Below are 18005 nucleotides of genomic sequence, written 5' to 3'. Positions count from 1 at the left end.
CAACGTTTGTCAACCCAATTTTCCACAAGGAAAAGTCACATGAACGAGATCGAAGCGGAAGAACTGAAAGCCGCAAACTTCCCAAAGTGCTCTCTGAGCTAAATTTGAGATATATTGATTTTTTGTTTGTCTGTGGCATCATTCGGTAGCAACACTGACTGCAACTGCTTGCATAAATATACTCAGATTGTTGGCGAGGTTACGCAACCAGAGGTAATCATGTACCTTTACTTATGTTCAGCAGAAGACCGGTGAATCAGCTAATACGTGTGTTCCGTGCCAAGAAAGTCAGTCGCATGTGAACGCTCTGTTTGTCTCGTTCCTGCGTTCGCCTCTTGTCGAATGCGCTAGGATTCAAAACGCAGAGATGTTTTTATTTTGGCACTGCTGAATTGATTCGAGTAAAAATTCTTGCGAAAAAGAAAGAAAGATGAATAAGTAGAAGAAAGTTGAAGTTGTGGTTGCAAGCGTATGCTTACACAAGTATTGACTTACCTAATAAAGACACTGTCGGAAAAAAAAACTTACACGTACTTCAATTTAAGTTTGCCTTCCGTTAACACGTTTTGACAACTCAACTGCACCTGAGCTACTGTAATTCGATAGCATTATCGCGATTGGCTCACATATGCCTTTTGTTTCTTTGCCTTCTTGATAGGCACTTTATTTTGTGTTGAAATCGGCAGTGAATGTTAGCCTCCGGTAAAAAAAGGCTGTCGCATTAAAAAACTACGAATAGGGGGCTTTAAGTTTACAAGTTAATAAATACAGAATACAAACAGCTGTCAAAATTGTGTTAGCCAAGTCTGCTATCGGTTCTTAAGGAAACAGTAAAGGTATGGTAGATATTGCTCTATGTATTTGTAACTGAGGATTGTTTTACGAAATTAAAATGAACGAACTCCCACTTTTTTGTATGCTCTAATGTAAGGCGTTATTTGTAGTTTTCTACTCATTTAATTTTAATAGACGTTTCTCTCTCTTTCTTTTCCTTTTCAATTTAAACGTTGCTAGATTGAGTTTACCCAGTTGTTATGTCTTTTCTTCCCTCCTTCTTATTCTATCTCTCTCTTTTCTTTTCTGGAGTTCCGAATTTTATAAACTTCGTGCTTCAAATCTTGGTAAGTTTACCAATTTTGAGTGGTTTCTGTAAGAACTGAAACGCTGACTAAAAGGAAAAAAAAGAGCCAGAGAGAGAAAAAGAGAAAAATAAAGAAGAAATTTCTCGTTCAACAGTTCCTAGAAGTTGACTTCCCCTGTCAAACACAACTTTCATTCGAATCGGTTCGGTGGTTGCGTAACGCGAGCCTTCGTGCTTTGCAAACTTAGTTTGAGCAGCGAAATTGGAAACGGCCTGCATAAAAAGGCTTCCACAAATATGAAATATGAACTTGCGGAGAGTCGCGAAAGCTTACCGGTCAGTATTAGCGGCATTCGCTTCTTCGGGAAGAGGCCACCGTAGAGTGTACCGTAAACGTAGCACTGAGTGTACGTGTTCGAGGATAGAGTTCGCCGTCGCTGCTCGTTCTGCATGCTTTAGTACTGACCGCACGGTCCTAACACATTTGATGGTGCGTAATGTAACAAAATATGAATGTCGTGTCGCGTATTCATAATAACGGTGTATGTCGCACTAAGCCGTGAATACGCATCCACATCGTTCACCGCCAAAAGCATAACTGCAAGAAAATTTTGCTTCGCCTGGAATAGGTAATAAATGAGTAGCATATATTACGAAGCAATTTTGGCTACTGCCGGGCTAGCAACTGCCTAATATCCTTATTAGCAAACCCTTATATAGCAACCTAAGCAGACGAAGCATGCGCCTAATGGTTAGCGTATATGACGCAAATCCCGGCACGATGTCTTGGAGAAATTCAGTGCACCGCAAGCGCCTTTTCAACTCTTAGTTCATGCCGAGGAGCGGCAATAGCGGCGTTCTTCTTTTTGTTCTTTTCTGTATCGAAAACGCCTATTTTTACGAGCTTCCTGTGATGCATCCCCTGGTGCTTCAAACGCAAAGTTTTGCTCCATATCTATACTATCTGAAACCAGAGTTCTTGCGTGGTCCAGAATTTCGCTACCATTGGCTTTTAGTCTTCGCCGATTGATCATTTCTTGGTGATTATACACCACTGCGCGAAGCTTGAAATTTCAGATCAAATCTCGGCAAGCATCAATTATGATGATAGCTTAGTATGCTTAAAACAAACACGTTTTGAAAAACGCTGGCGATATGTGTAAAAAAGAGAGACCCCAATGTATCAATGCATGCTATTTCGAAAGTAATGAATCGCGCCCGTGCCAGCCAGCAGTGGTATAGAGCAGTAATGTCAGTAATCGATCAGCGTATTCTCTTAGCACAGTGGCACGTTAATTCATATTAAAGAAGATGGATAGATTACATTAGAGTGATATGTAACGGCACGGTAAGGTTCGATGGTCAACGCTCGGAATGCCATCCGATTAAATCTTGTCGCACACTCGTCTTTCTGCTTCGGAGATGAAAGGGAAACGACCCAAGTCAAGTTTACCTTGGGTTCGTCCCTGACATCTCTCTCTCTCTCTCTCTTGTTTCTTTTTTTTAATCTCACTGCCATCACACAGGTCAATCTGAAATAACAAAATCGATTCAGAGGGACGGCCATTAAAGCTTCTCACGAAAGTTCAACGACACCGAGCGTCATTTACGACGAGGTAAACGCAGCCCAGGAAACCCTAGATGCCCGAGTCAATCACCCAGGCCACGGTGCTTGACTCGGTGGCCCCGGGTTGTCGTCCCAGCGCCGAACGTGCGGCTCGAAACACGGTGGCTCCGCACAGCGCGAGGCCCAGATTTGGTTACCGCAGAGGCGTTCCCCCTTCCACGTGCCGGCTCACACGGCGACCGGACGAGCAATCAGAAGCGAAGCAAGCGCAAAACCAAGAAGAGTCAAGAGATAGAAGAAACAGCGAATGTTAAGGGGGACGGAGAATCCCAGCGAACGTGCGCGGAGCCGAGGGCGTTGCCGCTCTTCAGTGCATGGCGCGGCCTGCCTTTTGTCAAGCGCCTAAACAGCGGCTTCCTCTCGTGGCAGCCGTGCGAGCGGGGAAGAGTTAACGCGCGGGCTGGAAAAGAGCGGCGCCAGCGCTGCGCACGAAAGTGAAACAAGAGGAATATTCAATTAGGTAGGCTTTAATGGAATAAAAGTTTTGCGTTTGGCCCTATCAATTTCTCTCGCACCGCAGTGTAACCCCGACCGCGCTCCCCGCCACGGGCCTTTGCTCCCTTCGTGATGCCCGCCATTGTTCTCCTTCAACTTCTCTCTTTCTCTCCCAATTTCTAGGGTTAACCCTTTCCTCGCTTCTCCATCCAGCCGACGCAGCGGGTTTGAAACAAAAGGTCTTCGTGATTATGATCCAGTGGCGAGCTCTTTATCGAGATCGTCCCATGTTTTTCGTCCCTCGCTCGCCAAGGCCCGCCCGGGCATTTCTACGGCGTCAGCCTTCGAGTTTTTGGACGTGTGTAGAGATACATCCTGGCCCTTTAGGAACAAAAGCATACCATGTCTTAATAGGCTACAAACACAAATACCGTCGAGAAAAAAATATAATCAGGAATCACCGATGGAAATAAAGAAAAGCAGCAATACACTGCGGGGGGGAGGGGGGGGGGTCTCCATCTTCTTCAATTCTAGATCCAACAAAACCTTGCAAGGAATAGGAGGAAGGAAGTTAAAGAATGAAAGTGTGCATAAAGTAAAACTGTTGCGAAAGCTTGTTCAATCATTGCAGAGAGAGAAAGTAGGCTGGGGTCGTGTTTCCATGTTAATGGACGCATAACTTGATTAACGCCAACGTGAGCCGCAACGCGCCCCTCAGAAAATAGCGATAAATAATGAAACTTTTTTTGCTCACCATGAGAAGTCTTGTCTGGCCGGTGTGGCACGAAGCGAGTCAAATTTAACGGAAGGAGAGGCCGTGGCTTTCTTACTTCAATTGGCGCTTCCTTTTCGTTTCGCGTTTCGCTGCCTGTTTCGCATTAAGTTTTTTCGATGCTGACGAAGAAACGTTATAAGGTTTTGTAATTAAGTACAAAACCAGCCTGACCGCGCTACGGAGGCACGCTCGAAAGATTTTCTCTTTCTTGTTGTAATAGGCTGAGGCTGGCTTATTGGATAAGTGGAGACCTTTAGGAATTATGCTCCGTCTATATTGAGAAGCACGGCGGCAATAGTTGACAGGAAGCGCAGGCTTTGCGTTGTCTGTTCACTTGCTTTTCCCTTCGTCATTGCACAGGAAAGCGGGGATTGGAGCGCGAAGATACTTCCTGTCACTTTAGAGGCATTGTAGTAAATATTCGAGGTTACCTGCGTGCTTGCATAATACGCTTACATTATTATTATTTTTTGCGAAGACCACGTGCTCTGTTAGAGTAGCTTTACTTCGAGTAATGAGTGGAGTCATATTGTGGGAGATGTATATACCGAGATGGTATTTTTTAAATCATAACGAAATTGTAAAAACTGTGACGTATAGCGCAACTCTACTTTTTCATATGGATTGCTCGAAGAGGTGGATACCACTCGCACGGAAAAGTGAAATGCATAATCGAATAAATAAGAATTCTTTTTTACTTACAGCAATTTCAGATAATTATTTCATGGCGCCTATTTCAACTTAAAATATAGCGCCGGTGAGTTTGCAATGCATAACCACTTGCAAGAAAGATATGGGCTCTCCAGTTGTGCGACAAGATGCGTTGAAGTTCTAGTTAAATTAGTCCTGCGGTGATTAAGAAGGCGTTTAGTCGTTTAGTTAATAAAATGTGAGTGGAACAGCAGTGCCCTTTGTGCCAGTTTCGATGGGGGTCATTTCAAAAGTTGTGCTAGTCTCGATATTCTTTCCAAGAGGACGTCTTCGCAGGAACATTCATTCATTCATTCATTCATTCATTCATTCATTCATTCATTCATTCATTCATTCATTCATTCATTCATTCATTCATTCATTTGTTTGTTTGTTCGTTCGTTAAAAAGCGCAAGTCATAATCTCGTCATTTATTTCTGTTTTGCTTCAGCTTCGCCTACTGCAGATGAAAAAGTGACAATTTCTTCGAAACTATTCCAAGCACCAACTGGCCATGAAAACGGTGGTTTGCTGTTTTCTGCTGAATGTCCCGTCAACTGTGGGCAAAATAAACTAATTATCAATTTATCTTTACTGAGTGCTTCAAGAGGAAGCTTAATAAAAAAGAATGCCATAATTATGCTGTAGAAGCAGAGGTAAGCGAAATGAAGTGAATATTATTTAGAAGCTCTGTATTCTTTCAGCCGAATTCGCCCTTTCGAGCATGTTGGAAAGCTATTGACCGGTGTTGACACATTAGAGCAAAGTTACGTTTCCTCGATCGCTGGCGACTTGTCTGTGAAATAACAACTGCAGTTTGGCCTCCAGGGCTTCTCGGAGTGCGAGCGGACATTCGGAGCTAGTGTAATTAAAAAAAATGACTTCTAATTGCCTCTGTTTTCCGTGAACTTAACCCCTGCCAAATCAGAAAAATAGCTATACCATAACTGCATAATATTATTTAGTGACGACTTCAAGTACAATTCCTTCTCACTGTCATCTGCTGGGTAACTGTAATAAAATAGTGCTTATCCGTTCTACGCTACAAAGGCCCTTTGAACTCCACTTGCTGTTCTTGACTGCGCTTTAAGGCGACCTAAAGTTGGAGATGGAAGTTGTTGACGAGTTCGAAGGGCTGTTGATGGCGACATGTCATGCCTGGTGTATAGAAAGAAAGAAGAACGTCATGCAAAGATATGGCGACCAGCCGTGAATCACTCGTTTTCCGACTGCGCACGTATTACAGGGAAGCTGTTAGCCCCTCGGTGCTCGGCATTTTTGTGTCCACCCATGAGCAAAATTATCATCAGCAGCAATGGATAATACCCCTCTAACCAAACAAAAATGCAATGGCTCATCCCCCTTGTAATGCAGAGGTTACAAGCATTCAGCATAGCGAACTGAACAGTGCCTACATTCATTGTAATCACGCATACAACGCACAGAACAGCGTACGTTTCAATAAAAAAAACTCAAAACAAGCATCTATCATCATCAGCTATTACTCATACCCCCGTAAGCAAGCAAAAAATGCAATGTCTCACGTCCACGTAAGGTAGAGGCTGCAAGCACTCAGCAAAGCGAAGCGAACAGGGCATACATTCATTTAAATCACCCATACAGCAAGAGAACAGCCTACGTTTCACTAAAGAACAAGCTCAAAACAAGCATCTGAACCATCAACAAAGCACTGCATACCCCCCTCAGCAATTGTAGTGGTGGTTTTGCAACAGCTTCAGTGGACATCCACTTTCGCAGGGCCGGGATGGCGAGTTAACGTTTTTTCTCAAAGGAACACAATAGACATATATTGGGCCGAGTTATATTGACAGGTGATTAGTATAAATGTCTATAATCGTTTTCTGCGATACAGGATATGACTTCTTTATGCTTTCTGTATTTTGAAGACGCTTCTCAAGAACACTCTAATTCAAAGATTTCGGGTGTTAGATAAAGGCCTATAGAGGATATTGGCACTGCTAAACTCAAAGGATAATTGTACAGTCTGAAGTTTTTGGCAATGCTCACGTTGCTTTCTGCACCAGCGACGCGCACGGCCACGGCGCCGAATAGCACTGTAGTGCACAGGTCTCCGCGATCGTTTACGAACTTGCTGAGTATCTCCACATGTGCGTGCAACAACCAGCGTTCTTTCGGTCTCCTTCTTTCTCTCTTTTCGTCCCTATATTCCCTCTTTCCCAGTGCAGGGTAGCAAACCGGACTTGCGTCTGATAAAGCAACCTTCTGGCCTTTCCTCTCTTTTCTCTTTCTCAAGTTATTGTTTGCGCTAGTAGACTGTTGGCTTCGATATCGACAAGCCACTACGTGAATGCGTACCCGCAACTTTGTTGTACACCGACTTCAAAAGGCTCATTTCATCATCTGCAGTTTGAGGATGTTCTATTTTTTCTGATGAAGATGAAGAGAGGAGTCTTCGTCCCCGTATTCTGGCAACGGCTCAGGACGAACTTGCTCCGTTTTCACTTGGTTATAAACGTTGCCAAGCAGTGCGTAGTTAAAGCGAAGACCACCTGTTTTGTTTTGTAAAATTGCCACACTGCTCTCGCTCCTGTCAGTAAAATGCGGATGATGACTAGAAGTGTAGACGGGAGCATAATGTCCGAAAGCTCCTGTTCATGTTGTTGCTGCATGGAACATGGAATAACTTCGTGCAGTTTACATTCTGGCTCGGCGTGCTAAATGAAGCAAAGGTCAACAGAGAAGAAAACTACAACTTCGTACTCGCAATTTATTGCTTCGAATTTGTTTGAGTATCTTCGAAAGTCACTCGAAAGGCAAGAATATTTTGGTCCATGGGTTCGTTTGCCGTCCCAGATGCGTAAATAATTCCGTCAGCAGACGGTTTCCCTCCGTTACCTCGCCTTTAATAAAACTCATGTTTAGCGTTTCTCGGCTATCGAAGCTTGAACACTATGCTGACATAAGTCACCGTGATTGGCCAGTGCGAGAGTGAAACAAACTGTCCGATCATTCACTGTTGCAGTTCCATCTGTGAAAGGCACTTGGCTGAACATCACGAAGGTTTCCCGCCTGCACATGAGCGCCTACCTGTGCATCGCCTCCAACGGTGTGCTGCCCTCGGTCAGCAAGCGGATCATCCTCGAAGTCAGCTGTGAGTACAACATCTACTGAACCTCATCTTTTTTCCACATTCTTATTGTTTAATACTAATTCACTAATTCAATGTCAATAAACTTAACGCAAAATAAATGTACAAGCAAAGGAAGAAGCGAAGAGTGGACTCCTCACGCTGAAGATTGCGTGAGACAATACTGTGATCGGTTAGGTGCACACAGTAGAAGATGGCAATAAAAAGAGAACAACAGAAACAACATCCACCGTTTTCACCATCAGATGAACCACTGCTAGAAAAAAGTAGAAATGAAAACGCAAAGTACCGCTTTCTGACATATCCTAGCTGTTTAGCGACACACCTAGGCATGCGAAGGGATCACTTCTGCAGTGCATCCCGTGAGCACGTTCTAGCGGTGCACATAGCCGCACAGAGTAACACTTAACAGTAAACAAGCCGCTTTTCTGAGTGCTTCTTTTTCGATAATGCCTCTGCCGAGCCTGATTTTGGTTTTACCTTCTTGCACATGAGGCTGCAAGAAAAAGCGAATAGCGCTCGATGTTTTTTAGATAATACAAAGGAAAGCTTTATCTCTCTTTAGAGTCGATAAGCAGTCATCAGAAAGAGCAATAAAATAATTTGAAACACGGGGAGAAGGATAATGTTTGGGAGAGCTCTCGCTTCGGCGAGTGGCATTAAAAAAAAAAAAAAATTCGGGACGAAGAAAGACTGTAAACAACAACAAAAATCATGCATGTATAGCCAACGACTAATCACAGCAGAACTTTCTTTTTAAATATTTTAAAATATTATTTGTACACTTATCCCATCTTCAGAGCTCTGCACACGAGAATTCGATCACGGATAACACCGCGAAGAAAAAAACCCATCTGAATCGCTGAAACCATTTTACAGTGTTCACGAGATACGCAGCTTTTAAAGCTGGTGGATTGTCTTCTCCAGTGAGATAAGTTTGTTTAATTTATTGTTCGCGACACCTTACACCGTCGACAAAACAAATTTCAAATGGACGAGAGAATCCTGGCAGCTGAGTCGTTGCCGAGAGAGACGGCGCCCAAATCCCCTGGCTTTGCCGTTCACGAGCTGGGCGTTAGAGAGGTCGAGAGATAAGCTTTCGCGCGCGCATCTCGAACGGAAATAAAGATTTTAAGCACGTCCTGATATCTCTTCTCCTTTCTTTCTTTAAGTAAATGTTCGCCAATGCTCATTTCGTTGAGGCACAAAAAAAAACGAAAAGAACAAATGAAGCCCTTTCAAATGCCAATTCGAACATCCCAAAACAACGTCTTAGGAGAAAAGTAAACCCCCCTGCTAAGAACGCATGGAAACATGTAAGGATGCCAAAGCTCATGTTTGTTTGTTTCTTGAGCATAGCTTTTAGGCGCCCGTTCCTGCAGTGAGTGTCGGCGGTGGCGGCGGCGGCGTAACCAAGCGAACGAGCTCTGCGAGAGAATGAAAAAGGGAACGCGGAGCAGAGCGGGGGATGAAAGACGCGCGGAAGAAAACGGAGGAGGAGGGTGCAGGGGAACCATGAGGCGGAAAGTGGAGGAGAAGGGTATGGTGAACGGGTGAGAAGAAAAGCGTAGTGCGGCGATGATGGCTACGAGATCTCTGTCGGCAGCGCCTGCTGTGAATCGCGCCCTCGCGTCACCCACGCGCTCGCTCTCGCCATCTCCAGATTAGCGAGGCATTGGCACCACACTTCGCTCCGTTTGCAACGTGCCGTACGCGACAGATTGTCCGCGACAGCAAATATATTGCAAAATTAAACACGTATAGGGCTGCTCTCGAATTTCGCATTAGGGAGTATCCCAATTGTATAGGTGAATTCTCTCTCTCTCTCTCTCTCTCTCTTATTTTTATTAGTATAGGGTGCCCTGGTGCTTATGAAATGCCGCCATCAACGGCTATAGGAGCTTTGTTTGACTAAAGCACGCACCATTTCTCGTTGAAATATTCACTTTGCACCAGTGGACGTGGCGCAAGAGTCATCAAAGCCATGCTCCTGGACTTTACATTAACGCTTCATTATTTAGCCCTTGCCAATTATAGCGCAAGGATACTAAGTAGGAGCACACTAATTAGTAAATGCTCTGTTGACTCGAACCGCTAAGACCTTGCGGGAAAGTTGTAGCTGATGTACTTGTTGATAAGGAATTCGTTTGTGCTAGGTCGTCGTTGCAGGCAACCGCAACCACATATTATAGAAGCGGCGGGGAGACCCCAGTGTGGCAACTTTCCTGCTCTCGCTGGCTGGATGATGTTCTCTCCCTTTATCATTTGGCGCGCTCTCCTACAGCTGCCCTCCCCTTTGTGCGCATCGTGGTTGTGAGCTTTCTCTGTGTACATAAGGGTTGCGGGGGAAAGCCCGGGAGGGCATCATGTCCGATAGCTAATATATATATATATATATATATATGATCCTTTTGTAACGTGTGTGTCTGGCGTGGTATGAAGTTCCCTTGTCATGTGGTTTCAGCTATATCGATCAGACTGGAAGGTGTCTGAATGAAAGACTTCTAGAACACAGGCGGAAAGTGGGGAATTACGGCAATGGGAACCTTTCTGTACATTGTCATGAAAGTGGAATACAGAACAATAAGCTGTGTAAATCCTTGTTCAACATGTGTAAGATAGTAGCCAAAAATAACAATCGGGATGTTAGGGAGAGAATTGAAGCCCATTGCATTAGAAAGGCGGGTGTGTCGTGTGTCAGCGCACCTTCTGTTTTACTGTCGTCCGAAGAATCTAAGTTTCTAAGCATGGCCATCTGATGTCGGCATTTCGGTCTTGTGACGTCATGAAGGAAAGTGTTCAAATGGTGCAATTTTATAAATACACGATCAGTTGGAGGTACGCGCTTGACCATGATCTGCTATACGTAACCAACTAGTCCAAAATCGGCGCTCTTTAGTTTAACAAATTACCTTAATTTGAAAGTCAAATGTATGAGAAACTTTTAAGGAAGAAAGCATTTCAATTTCTTTTTTCAGATCTTTCACTCGCCTTCCTGAATATCAGAAAAGATTTGCGACCCCGGGTATGTTGATAACCGAAAGTTAATCTTAAATAGTTTGAAGTAAACAGGACTGAATTGAACCTGTCGCTTTATTTTTATAGATGACAAACTCATATTTCGGCGCACCATTGGCTGACAGCTGTTACAAACAGCATGACGAAAACGAAATCTTGTAATAGGCTGGAATTATAAATAATTTCTTAAATAACTTTCCTGCAATTGTCGGCCAAGTTATTGCAGTCGAAGTTGTCTCAGGCAAAGAAGCAAATGTTTCGACAGTGCGTCTTCCACCGTAGTTGCGGTTGGTCGCCCCACGCCTAGCAGTTAAGCATGACAGAAGAAAGAAACAAGAGGACCGGAAACTTTAATGCTCACATTGTTGGCCTATCTTGAAGCGTCAGCTGGCGTGCGTGTACGTGTGGCAAAACGCGCTTTTGTAACGGCTCAAGCGGTGTATTTTCGTGGGCACTATGTAACAAGAAGGCGACATAACAATGCACCCCGCGCCCGTCTCCACGAGAACAAAGACGCAAAAGATCCATTGATTCGCTTCTACTTTTCTTACTGTCTTCTGCTCCGCTGTCATCTCGGCTGTGTACCCTAGTGAACGCCCGCAAAATAATTGTTCCCGGAGTCATTTCCTACAGTTCTCACGTGTCCGTGACCTTGCTCTCCTTGGAGATTCGAAGAAACCCATGTATCCCACTGATGTCGGCGATTTTCTTCTCTCTCAAACGGAGAAGGCAAGTCATGCCAATGCGTTTGTCGGCGCAGTTTTAGGCATTTCCTTTGCCATCAGAGCCATCCTTTTCGGATCGGCGGCGCTTTCGCAACCTTAACGTAAGTGGCAAGCTTTGGCGGAGTGGTTACACAAGCAAGAAATGCTGCTTCTGTCATTTGCCCTCCTTTACACTATTCTTGGTGCGCCGCATTTAAAGGTTACGAATCATTCGGTCCTTGGCACGTGGTAGATGTACCATTAGAAACCGCTTCGCGCACCACCGAGAGAGTCCCGGTAAAGCACGAAAAGGCTCGGATGCCCTGCTTCTAGGACTTTGTGCCGTCGTCTCGTTTTGCAATCCTAAACCGGTTTGTGGCGCTGGCTGGCTCCTTTCGCCTTGATGGCCGACCGGCGTTAGAGCGTCTGCCATGCAACTTACAAGTTTTAATCTTTATGGCGAACACGTACACGCTTACGAAACCGCAAAAAGAAGTTTTTAAAATATGGGCGCGGGACGTTACAACTAACAGCTAAAGAAACCCTGAGAGATGAGCAGGACATTGCCCGCGCGGGAGACGTGTGCAGAATATTTGATTTTTCAGACTTCGATGGAAATTTAATCTTTACAGATACCAAATTTGCAGTGCCTATTGATTGTGACTGCTGTTACCAACAGTTGTATAATTCAGCTGGCTTGGAAGAAACTTGAAGGCAAATTGTAGAAGTCTAGCTGCGAATTTTCAAGTCCGAGACCACTCATTTCTGGTAGCTTCTAAGATAGAGCAGGTTTCATTTGTGCGCGTCTGCACGTTTTCCTGCGCAATCGTGAAGTGACAATGTTTGCGAAATAGGGAAACGACGTTAGCAAGTGACACACAGAAGATGGATCAATGCTCCTATCGCTGCCCTACTCCTGTAAATGCAGTCGGCTTTTTGTGAACTTCTGGAGTAACCGTGCACAATACTGCATTACGCTGCAAGTGTCTCAATCAGTGCATCATTCCCTCGTTATTCCACATCCTTCGCTATCTTTACTTCGGCCTGTCTCTTCTCCTTCAACCCACGGGGAAGCAGCATTTGAGAGGCGCCGCCTTCCTACCCTGTTTATGTTCCGTTTAAACTTTGCCTTGTGCGGGAAGCCAGCCAAACACTTCTCTGGGTAACATCCCTTCCTTCTCTCTTTCTTTTTTTTTCTCTTTCTCTCCCTCCTTGTATGTTTGTAACCAATACATGTGCCTGATTTACCTGTTTAGCGTTTCTGTTTCTTTATCTTTTCGCTGTTTTCCAGTTTTATGCAAAGCGTGAAAATTACGTGCTTTATTTTTTCCGGTGTTTTGCAGTCGCGCCCATGATATGGATCCCGAACCAGCTGGTCGGCGCAAGCGTCGATACCGACGTGACCCTGGACTGCAATCTGGAGTCGCACCCCAAGTCGGTGACCTACTGGACTCGCAACACGGACACAATCATTCACCAGAACTCCAAATACTCGGTGGTCACGGTGCAGCACGCCATGTACAAGGTCCAGATGCAGCTCATGATCCGCAGGCTCAAGCCCGAGGACTTTGGCGAGTACCACTGCGTCGCCAAGAACTCACTGGGCGAGACGGAGGGAACCATCAAGCTCTACGGTGAGCATTGTTTCCTCCTGGTTATTGGGGAGATTTTGGCGCGTAAAAAATATACTGCAGAATGCAAACAATATACCGAGTCCCATTTCAAGACTAGAACTGTTAATCTTGTACAACTATTAAAATATACTACGAGGTTAATTACCCCGATTGCATATTACTATATATGCATGCATCTATCTCGTAATCAGCTTCCCGGACTTTACAGACATGTGACTTTTTGCCATCCAACACTCCCATGCGAACGCATTAAAAAAAAGGTACATTCCGGCGGATATCGTCTTACATGGACGCCTAGCGGACGTCGACGAACGTGCCCCGCCCCCGTCAGCCTGCAGGCGGCAGACGCCACACAGCTCTCGCGCAACAGCACGCGCGTCTCGGGGAGCTACACTCCATTTCACACATCGGGTGCAACGCTGCGGAGGCTAGATTTGCGGTGGCTTCGTTCGCGCATAGTTGTAAGATGTTTTTGACCGATTTCTCTGAAAATGTTCTCATATAGGGTCAGTCATGAATGTTTGGAAACATACAAACCATTTACTTAAACGGCTTATGGAACTTATTTTTTTACATCAATTTAGTTTCCCTTGCTTTTCTTCTCGTGCTTGTTATTTGCAGTCCATCGCGGCAGCCTTAGGTGCATGCTCGAGTGAGGAAACGCCGCTGACACGTAGTTAAGCATAGAAGGAACGTGCCCAGGGATACATTTTGCTTACCGAACTTCTTGCGTAAATTCCACCTCGTTGCACCTGATGTAGGAAACAGAGCATATACGTTGGCGCAAAACTCGGAGTATAAAAACGAGTGAAAGAGAAAAGAAAGAAAAAAAAAACATGAAAGAAAGGAACAAACGCGAAAAAAAAAAACGATTTGATTTAAAATGGAAGAAAGAGCCAAAGAAACGATTTCCGTTTAGTGAAGGAAAGATGGGATATACAGCCTATATTTGTCGCAGTGACGCTGTAAGGTAATTGTCTTATTCAGTGATTCGATTGAGAACAGAGCCGGTGAGCGGCGCATCTTTATAGCTGTTTAGCCTAAGGGCCACACGCATACGTCGATTCGTCTATATGCGTGCTGTCTTGTGATGAGCAATGTCGGGTGATGACGTACTTTGAGGTCTGCCGAAGCACTCGACAAAAACTGCTCCTGCGGTAAAGGCGCGCTTTTATCCGACTGCGTTACATGGCTTCAAGGATGACACAGCGCTCGGATATTGAGGATAGATTAGTTAAAACGCGTTTTTTCGGATAAGGTATTTTCTGTTTGCACGTTCTCTTTTACCTTCAACGTACACGTACTTCGTACGGACAAGCCCACACTCCTCAAATTATTTAACCGTGCCAGGCAGCGTATAGGATACTGAGTAAACACGCGTAAGGAACGCGTAGAAATTGTTTTGGATGCTTCGATGGTGAAGCAAGAGTGAGATGGTAAGCACATGTCCGAGTTTTACCAGAAATACACCGCGCTAGAGAAATACTTTAAGTAGGTGGTATTATTTCTTTCTTTCAGTTTGCTATTTACACCAAGTGATGTTTAAGATCACGTGAGGCGTTTCAATATTTTCATAGGGTTCGCAGCATTTAGCCCTGTGTGCATATCTCGCAAATTTACAAAACTATAGTTGTTTTGTCCAAATGTATGCGTTTCGCATAGCGCGCATGGAGAAGGTCGATAACCGGCTTACTGTATCATTGAGCCAAATTTGTTAACTCATATAATTCCGATACAACAATAGCTATGTATACTGTTGTATGTTTTGTCTATTAATATAGAAATGCAAGGAATAAAAGGTATTTGCACTATAAAATTCGAGGAGTGAATGACTGGAATCTTCTGACAACCAACGTTGCGCGCTACTCCAATCCTAGACACTTCAAGTCCTTCATCGAAGACCTGACATAAATGCAATACCCATCCCTATGTAAGGTCCCACACCAGGGGCACTTTAGGAATAAATAAACAAATAAATAAATAAATAAATAAATAAATAAATAAATAAATAAATAGAATTACCGCGTATGTCATCCGGCCTGTAGGCTAACACAGAGGATCCCAAAAAGATGCCAGAATTACTGCAGTAATAGTTTAAACATGAGAGCACAACAACTGCGACCCGTAAAAGAAGAGTAAATCTGCAATTAAAAATATAACGGCAAAAAAGATGCGGCTCAGTTAGGGAGGAGTGGAATAGCGTCCCACTCATCCCTATATTGTGCTGCCTCTCTTCCCAAAGGCGCAGGACAGAGCACGATTACTTTTCTCGTGGAGCAGTCGTTGATTAGGCCTAAAAGCGCAGTGGCACAAAAAATGTAATAAATGTGTGTTGCGGAGGTGTTCTCTCTTTCTTTTTTTCGCGCCCACAGCTGCCCTTCTGTTGTCGTTACCGCGGTAACACTAAAACAGGGTTGCTTACTTTTTGCAGTCTGAAAGACAAATTTCCCTTGAGCTGCACCTCACGATGAAGCGGCGACAGATTGCCTTAGAAACTATAGTATGTGCGCTGGCACTGTATGCGACGGATTTCATTAAATGTGCAGTTAAGATGGCGTTAAAGATATGTGAGTGGTCCCGCTCCTTCTTCCTGTACCTTACATCGAGTTTATGTGGTCGGCTATTGTCTTCTTGTCTTCTTAAGAGACAGAGGTACGTGAGCGCACGGAGTACTGTATATTGTAGGTGGTTCATATACAGTACTATACATATATATATATATATATATATATATATATATATATATATATATATATATATATATATTGCAGTTGCGAAGCTGTGGTGGGCTATACAAAAGGGCTTCTTTTTAAAAACCATTGAATAGCCTAATTATGGCAGGGAGGCAATGCAAACCTGCACACGCCCAGGTGCTCTGCGTCGCCTTTAGGGATATAGGAGCCGAAATAGCGGAGACAAATACCAAGAGGCATCAGTGCTGCACTGTGCGAACACAAGGAAAGGAAAGGCAGGCCGGGCAACCAGACAGGCGTTCGGCTGGGTACCCTACGCTTTGCGAAAAGAGAAGAGAAAGAGCAAACGGGGGAGAAAGGAAGAACTGCGCGCATTCCACAGGACGCGCCACAGGAGTGTAAACGGAAGTGCTTTAAACTATAAGTGTGTCGGGATCAGTGCACTTAACTTATAGCCGCAGGGCTACTCTGCGAGGTTGCCGCTGCAGGTTATCTTCACAAAATCTCAATATCTCAGAAACCATCGTATGATGTCTAAGAGCAGCGATACTGGAGGCAAAGCCTGAGTGACTTAATACATGTTTCCCACTTTTTGTTTTTCTCGACATCACTTCACATAGCCGCGAACACCGCACATTTGGAAATTTGTACCAAAATGTGTATAAGTAGAACAGCTTTTCACCGTAAACTACGGCGTGCCCTGCTTGAACGAAGTTCATTATGGATGGCAATTACGCTTCTGACATTTTCGTTGGTATGGACGGTCTTCAATGAGAAGCCTTTGTTTGATGTGGACAGGATTCAAATAGCCCTGTCACCGCAAGGTGATGGAGGGCGCCGCTACGTTCCTTCTTTCTTATTTTTAATGTAGTTGTAGTGCATTAAGAACATTCCTTTGTTTCTCGGCCGCTGGTGCGGAGCCTGTTCCGAGAGCAGCTCAGGGGCACGGTAACTCGTTGGCAGTCCGGCGAGGTGCCAGGAATGAACGCCTGAGGAGAACGCGAAAGGAGAAGGAAAGGAAGAGGGCGGGGGGTACACGGCGAGCCGCCCAGAGAGCATAATCGAACGCGTTCATCACGCGCTCTCTAATGCACATTTTTATTATTTTTTGCGAGCCTTAAAACCGCAGCGGTATTCACGTCAGCTCTCAATTTTCTATGCTCCGAAGCAGAAACGAAGTGCCTTTCACTTCCCACTGTACTTTCCTCCTTTCTAAGCATTCCTTCCCCTTTCCCACAGCTTTCTGTGCTTGTATATGGGTATCTGTTAGTATGCCTGTATACGTCTGTTCGTGTGTTTTTGTGTTTGCGTTCGCACTTTTGCGTGGGGGCGTGTATGTGTCAGTGCATGTTTATGCGTGTGTATGCGCGCATGTACCTTGTTCGTGCGTGCGTGCTTGCGTGCATATGTACTCGTAGGTTGATTCCTTATAAGGTCCTTGATAAAAGTCAAGTAAGGAGAAGTAAAACAGCCGAATGAAAATTACGTGTAAGGGGCAAGCGAGAGAACGTCGAGGAAATAAGTGAACAAATATATGTCCACGAAAAAAATAGCATAGCGAACAAAAGCACTAGCGTTCCCGATACGGAGCGTTAGGAGGAGAGAAAATGAATCACGTACGAATTAAGAAGAATAAAGGGCATTTTATTATAGTGCCTTTTTTTCCCCTCATTTGCTCCTGTTCCAGGAAAGAATAAAAAGAAATGTGATCGTATTTTCCGTCTCACTCAGTATTTATTTCTTTATTTTTTTTTCCTCTCGCCATTCCCCGGACTACCTCGTCCACTCAGTATGCTCGGCGCCTATTCATAACACAGCCGAGGGGATCGTTCCCTACAGCCGACTGTTTAGGCGGCGGCAGGCGGGGAACTTGCCATCCTGAAAGAAGGATTTGTGGAGAGGAATTTCGCGCTTTTCCCGTAATTAAAACGTTAAACTCCCTTCTTCATCCTCGCTTCGGCTCCCCACAAGCCCGAAAACCTGCATACGTGTATTGTATGTCTTTTTACGTCGGTGGCTCCTCGCATGCGTTTTATGTGCGTCTCCGTTTTCGTTTTGTTACTTTTTTGTTTCGCGGAAATGAATTGCCTTCGTCTCTGGATCCCTGCTAACCACAGGACCTTATATCTTGCTCTGTCCGGACTTAACGCATGGCTCTTCAGAAGGGTTTTACTTCGCGTTGCTTTCTTTATATCATTTTTTTTTCTTGAACCCCAAG

The 18005-nt window shown here is 44.6% G+C and overlaps 1 protein-coding gene across 8 annotated transcripts in view; it reads left to right on the top strand.

Annotated features, from left to right (window-relative positions):
- The window catches only part of LOC135909324 (lachesin-like), a 441203-nt gene that overhangs the window by 400488 nt on the left and 22710 nt on the right, over positions 1 to 18005 (top strand). For all 8 annotated transcript variants that reach the window (XM_065441270.1, XM_065441264.1, XM_065441296.1 and 5 more), the window contains 2 exons: positions 7613 to 7741; positions 12804 to 13094. In XM_065441270.1, coding sequence (XP_065297342.1) covers positions 7613 to 7741; positions 12804 to 13094 — 420 coding nt within the window. The remainder of the gene's footprint in view (positions 1 to 7612; positions 7742 to 12803; positions 13095 to 18005) is intronic.

Source organism: Dermacentor albipictus, chromosome 1 (genome assembly GCF_038994185.2).
Source record: "Dermacentor albipictus isolate Rhodes 1998 colony chromosome 1, USDA_Dalb.pri_finalv2, whole genome shotgun sequence".
NCBI classification, from domain to species: domain Eukaryota; kingdom Metazoa; phylum Arthropoda; class Arachnida; order Ixodida; family Ixodidae; genus Dermacentor; species Dermacentor albipictus.
This window is presented reverse-complemented; position numbering and strand designations above follow the sequence as displayed.